The 6,000-nt window shown below is 39.1% G+C and overlaps 1 protein-coding gene across 5 annotated transcripts in view; it reads right to left on the bottom strand.

The window, feature by feature from the left end:
- Window positions 1-1,964: 1,964 nt before the first annotated feature.
- The window catches only part of LRRC27 (leucine rich repeat containing 27), a 69,706-nt gene continuing 65,670 nt past the window's right edge, over window positions 1,965-6,000 (bottom strand). For all 5 annotated transcript variants that reach the window (XM_039483014.1, XM_039483010.1, XM_039483009.1 and 2 more), the window contains 3 exons: window positions 4,232-4,358; window positions 2,101-2,264; window positions 1,965-2,069 (listed from right to left, as the gene is read on the bottom strand). In XM_039483014.1, the coding sequence (XP_039338948.1) occupies window positions 2,124-2,264; window positions 4,232-4,358 (268 nt within the window). In that variant the 3' untranslated portion in view covers window positions 1,965-2,069; window positions 2,101-2,123. The remainder of the gene's footprint in view (window positions 2,070-2,100; window positions 2,265-4,231; window positions 4,359-6,000) is intronic.

Raw genomic sequence — 6,000 nt, 5'->3', positions numbered from 1 at the left:
CTTCCTCGGAAAAAAAATTCCTCTACCGGACACCCCATAGGTTTGCACCTCACTTTCCACACAGGAACCCCTCCTCCCGCAAATGTGAATTCAACTCTTCCCCATCCAGCACAGCTTCCTGCCACTAGAGAGCTGTTTCATGACCCTGATTTTGTGCCCCAGTAGCAGGCCATATTTCAATCAAACTGTAATCACAGACATCTGGAGTTCAGGTAAGTTTTAAATGTTCACCATCAGGCTGGAGAAAGGTGAACACCCCCAGCGAGGCATGGAGTGCAGCAGAAAGACAAATGACTCCAGAAACAAGTTGAGGAGGCTGAGAGGGGAGACTACAAAGATCAGACAGGGAGGGAAGACTTGTATTTCAATATATAAAATGAAATAACAGACATAATGTTCAGAAATTATCCGCTGTTTCCTTCTGAGGCTCTCATGATATTAAAAGGTCGTTAGCACGGTTTTAAATACTACAGACTTTTACATTTAGGAGACTCCTGGGCATTAGTACAATAAATAATGGGGATTTTGATTTGAAAAGAAAGGCAAAAGGTCGTCATACACCATTGCATTACTCTAGTTTGACATCTAGGTAACTCCACAGATTTCAGAGGAGTAACACTCCTATAAAATTGGTGTCACACTGTGGTGATTCAGGATCAAGTGTTTTATTTTTACCTTTTCTCTTTCTCTCCTTTGGGAGGCCCCACTTTCTGGCTGCAGCCTGATATTGAAGGGATTAGATTTCAGAGGATGACAGCTCTGAAGGCATTTAGCAGCAGCCTGAGATAATCTGTCACCTGCTTCCCCTTCACCAGCAGGGTGATCCAGACCCTGAGAAAGCAAGGGAGCTACTTAGAGGAATTTGCTGGGGTACTACAGACACAACTGCTGGGAGATTGGGGAAGGAATTGATTGCTAATAGGTCCCTTCAAAAGGGCTGACTCCAGCCCTACTCCCTTCTTCCTCACCTCCCTACAGCGGGCTTGTATGGCTGTCCCATGTCCTCCCTATCCTAATTACTATCCCACCTATCCCCTACTCCTGCTGTGCTCCTGGCTTCCTGCTCAGCTGCCTCCTATTCCTGGCTCCAATGCTTTTAGAAGCTTTTCTTCCAGTCCTTTCCTGTCTCCTCTCCACTCATTCAAATTGTGGGAGGAGGGTGTCACTAGCTATAGTAGAATATCCCCAACACTTCTCCTGCTTCCTTCAGTGGTTCCCTTGCCTTGCCAGAATTTGGATATCCCTCCTGGACTAGAGGGCAGCAGGCAGCACAATGCCCTCCAGCCGCAGCTGATCACTTTTGGAGCTGTCAGCTCCTACTGTCTGCAAACAGGATCCAAGCCCTACATCATGGTCCTGGAGACAGAAAGTGAGGCCACCTAGGGGAAAGAAAGTTGAAAATAAAATAACTTAAATATTTTATTCATTGATGAAAAATACACAAACAATTATATTTCTAGTGCCCAGGATCTTCCTGCATTTGAAAAGTATCCTCAGATAGCAGAGCTGCACTTTAACAATTACTAATGTTGTGGCTATGACACCAGAATCCCCTGATGCAACTGCAGCCCTAAGATATAGTGCATAGTTGGAGATACATTATTCTTTACATTATTAATTTATATAGCACTGTAGGTGCTCGTGGTATTTTAAATTAATAAACATACAAATAAAAAAAGTTTCTTGCCCCAATAATGACAATGTAAAGGATACATTCTGCAATTCTTACCTAGGCAAAACTTCAACTGAAGCATATTTCAATAGGGGGTTTGCTTGAGTAAAAATTGCAGAATGGGATCTTAAGAAGGTCAAAAAGAAACAGTAAAAGAAACACAATATAACATCAAAAACACTTTATAACCATGTAACTATAAGTCTACTGAAATTATGTTAGTTGAATGGGCAAGATAGATTTATTATCATTTTAATTTAAAAACTTTGTTAAAACACAATCAACAAGAATAGGTAATAAAAGGAGCACTTTTAAAGCCTGCTGAAAAGCAGCTTTCCAATACTGTAAAGCTACTGTAAGACAAATGTTCTTTTAAGATGGATACTGTAAGACAAATGTTCTTTTAAGATGGATACTGTAAGACAAATGTTCTTTTAAGAATTTCAGGCAATCAAAATTTCATGGTAGAAAAGATATTATGAGGTGGCATTCTCGGTGAATCAGGAACAGGCTCGCCTGTGAAGGCAGTAAACCGATACTCCTGCTGAAGTTCTTGTTTTACTTGTGCTAGCTCAGCCTGAAGCTTTTCCACCTATGATAAAAAATAAAATAAAATCACCAGAAAAAGTTTTTTAAAAGTCTAATTTATTATCTGATTAATATTATATAATTAACTGAAGAAGGAACTGCAGAGATTTATTGGGCCAGGTTTTCAGCAGCATGTCTAAACGTCTTCTATTTGCATGCATGCAAAACTGCCTACACACATCCATGCACCTACACTTTGCAGGTAGAACACCTGTGTATACACTTAAAACAAGAGTTTGCAACCACAAAAGTCAAACATGGATTTGCAGGAGCACAAACAGGTTTTTGCCAGGGCTGCCCAGAGGGTGGGGGGCGGGGGAGTGGGGCAGTTTGCCCCAGGCCCTGGGCCCTGCAGGGGCCCCGCGAGCCCTGGCCTGGCAGTGGTCTGGGTCTTCGGTGGTGGGGAGCCAAAGATGCAGAGTGACTGAAAGGCCCCCCGCCGTCAAAATGCTGCCGAAGACCCGGACCACCGCCAGCTGAGTACAAGCGCTGCAGCTCCCCCACTTTGCCCCAGTCCCCCTGAATCTTCTGGGCAGTCTTGGTTTTTGCACCTGCAAAGGATGGGTGCAAGTATGTGCATAGGCAATTTTGTATGCACACAAATAGAGGCGATGGCTGAAAATCAGGCCTATAACGATATGCATGATGCTTGTTAACAATAAATGTACTTCTAGGTATTTTAATCCTCACACTGATACATACATTTATTCCTTTACCAGTCTAAGAAAAAGCAAGATTCATATTCCTACATATACATTAGTCTTTAAATTGTAGTAAATCCTGAATTTTGGAGGAAATTCATGGTAATGTTATAAATCTTCATAAGGTTTTTCATTCTTTAAAGATAGTACTTCACTTTTCGATAACATTTTCTTCCCTTTTGCTATTAAGCACATCTTGAATTTTGTAAAGTGTAATGAAATGGATGGTTTTAATATGCCAGTGTAATACATCTGTGGGTTTCACAAATTCATAGACTCTCATCTTGCAAAGAATTATGCACACACTTAATCTACAAAGTTTATAGTGAAGTACATGCATAAATCTTAGCAGGATTGGGACCTTGGTAACCTATTCCAAAATAGTCTTATAAAAAACCTTTAAAAAATTAAACTAAATATATGTAGAAACTTGGAAAATGAACTATTTGACTTAAATCAGCATATAGCAATCCCTTACATAAATGAACAAACAGACAATCTGGAGTTGCAGAATAGGTCACTGGTTAAAGAATTGATTTGGAACTGCTGGATTTTACTGAATACAGAAAACAAATTTAAAAATACAGTAGTCTAAATGAAAAATAGAGGCCTATTTTAGCAAGAAGCATCTCATTTTGATTTTAGCTAACATGATATTACTTATTACTTTGTTTCATTGTTAGAGAGTAGTGGTAGGAAGAAAAAAAATCAAAATATTTTTTCTGCCAAGTTGGTCTGTACAACATAGACTGAAATAAGATTTTATGATGTTGAAAAATGGAATTTCACAACTAAATTGACTTTAATGGGAGTGCTGCATACATGGCATTTTTGACAATCGGGCTACTTATTTAGATGTAAATATGGACTTCTAAATCCATATTTTAACTGTAGATTCCCATTTCTGAAAATTTTGGATTTCACCAAATGACAATCATAGAGCAGCTTGCACAGCACATGGTACTTCCTATAATATCAAAATGTCTACATCACTTGTAGTTGCATTCACCTTTTACCATCTATTATGTCTTTTTTGGACTCTTTCCTCTATCTTGTTCAAGATTTTAGCTTCAATCTTAATGAAACTGCAACTTTCTATACACAATTGTTGAATTATTCAATAATAATCTTAATGTAAAGAGACCAAAGTCAAATGTGAAATTAGTACTTTTAATACAAAGTGTTTGGTGCCTGAGGATTTGATCAAATTCAATCAATGACTGAATTAAGTGGAAGGCACTATATGTCAAAGAGAAGCTATGATACTTACAGTTTCAAAGTCTTGTTTTGCTCTCTGCATTTCCTCTTGGGGTGTCCCTTTTGACTTTTTTCTTCTTTCTTTTATCATTTGTGTATGATGTTTGATGCGTTGTTCCAATTCTTTTTCCCTGGAGGCACTGAATAAACAGGATAAAAATAGTTTTCCGGTTCTTTTATATTCATTGAACCTTTGCACTTCCAACCTAGTTTTAAACCTTTGCTGCATAGAAACATAATCAAGGGGAACAAAAACAAAAGTTCAGTTCTCTTTGCATTGGTTAATATGGAGTTGTGCAAATGCATTATGTTATACTCTTCAATTACATAATCACATACTATTTTATTCCACAAGGCCACAGCTCATTCAGCACACAGGATGGATGGTGCTCTAAGGATGAATCAGGATTATGTAGGCTGTTGTCTGTAGAAGTCCTGTCTCCTTTGTTGCAGAAGTTGGAAAGTGTGCAGTGAAAGAGGCAAGGGATTGCAGGAATAGAAAGGGTGGTTTCATAGTTCAAGCAGCTGAATGCTGCTCTAGAGAAATTAATTTGCCTCTGCCATAGAATTCCTATGTAATGCTGGTCAAGTCACTTAAACTAAAACTTTTAAAAGGTGGCCTATAACTTTGTGTTTGTCATTTTCTGGGTGCCCAGCTTGAGGCCTTGGGGACTGATTGGCTAAGTGCTGGCAGCTGCAACTGAAGTCATAAGGAGCTGTGCTTTGAACATATAAAGTACTATGAAATGCTAAGTACTCTGAAAATTCAGGCTGTCGGTGCCTCAGATTGGACTCTCAAAATTAGTGGGCATTTTGATTTTAATTTCTCTGTGGCTCAGTTTTCTATCTGTAAAATGGAACTAATAATACCACCTCACCTCACAGTGGTGTTGTGAAAACAAATTCATTAAGGGTTTGTGAAGCACTGAAATACTACAGTGATGAGCACCGAATAGCCATCCATGAGGAAATTAGTAATTCTATCTTCAGAGCAGGGTTCGAATAGTGTGCAGTAGATAAGACATGGGACCACGCTCTGAACAATGAGGATAAAACAAACTATTTATTAGCTGATCATTTGGTGTCCATTCTGTGCACCAAATGAGGGAGGGGTTATATGGGGGAAAAAAAAGTGTGTGATTATGTAATTGAAGGCTGTCATGATGCATATGCATAAGAGGGTCAATTAAGGTTGCACAGGCAACCTTAATTCTGCCATTTCCTAATTTTTGAGTGCTTGACTTTGCAATGCAGTTTTTGGTGTGTAACTATATATAATTAAAATTAGTTTGAAGAACTTTTAAATAAAGATAAAAGAACTGAAGGCTTTAGAACTCTGAGGACCTTATTGCTATAGGAGCTTAGTTTCATAGCAGACTTAAAAATGACACTGGTTTCATTGTTTTATTTTTCTTTGTTTTATTATACAGGAGCATTAGAATATATATGTATGTGGCTCAACCCCCTCCTGGGAGTTAATTACCATTTCATTAGATGCTGCTGCAAGAGAGGGCAGCATAAACTGCCTGAACACAAAGGCCTGAGCGCCAGGGTAGAGTGGTGAATAATAGGAGAAATTGTATCTTCTTGAAGGCTTCCAGTAGTGAGGGAGGGAACTGAGAAGAAACACCCATGTTCCCAAAACATATGTATGTGAAGATGGGCTGTGAAGAAAGTGCAGAAGTAGCTGGTCTGAAAGGAAGACGTGCAGGGGAGCACTGCTGGGCAGGTCAGAGCAGCAAGCAAATGAAGTTTAATGAAACATTGCAGGAAGAATGCTAA

Source organism: Mauremys reevesii, linkage group 7, assembly GCF_016161935.1.
Source record: "Mauremys reevesii isolate NIE-2019 linkage group 7, ASM1616193v1, whole genome shotgun sequence".
NCBI lineage: Eukaryota > Metazoa > Chordata > Testudines > Geoemydidae > Mauremys > Mauremys reevesii.
Note: the sequence above shows the minus strand (reverse complement) of the source record. Positions and strands in the feature narration are given on the sequence as shown.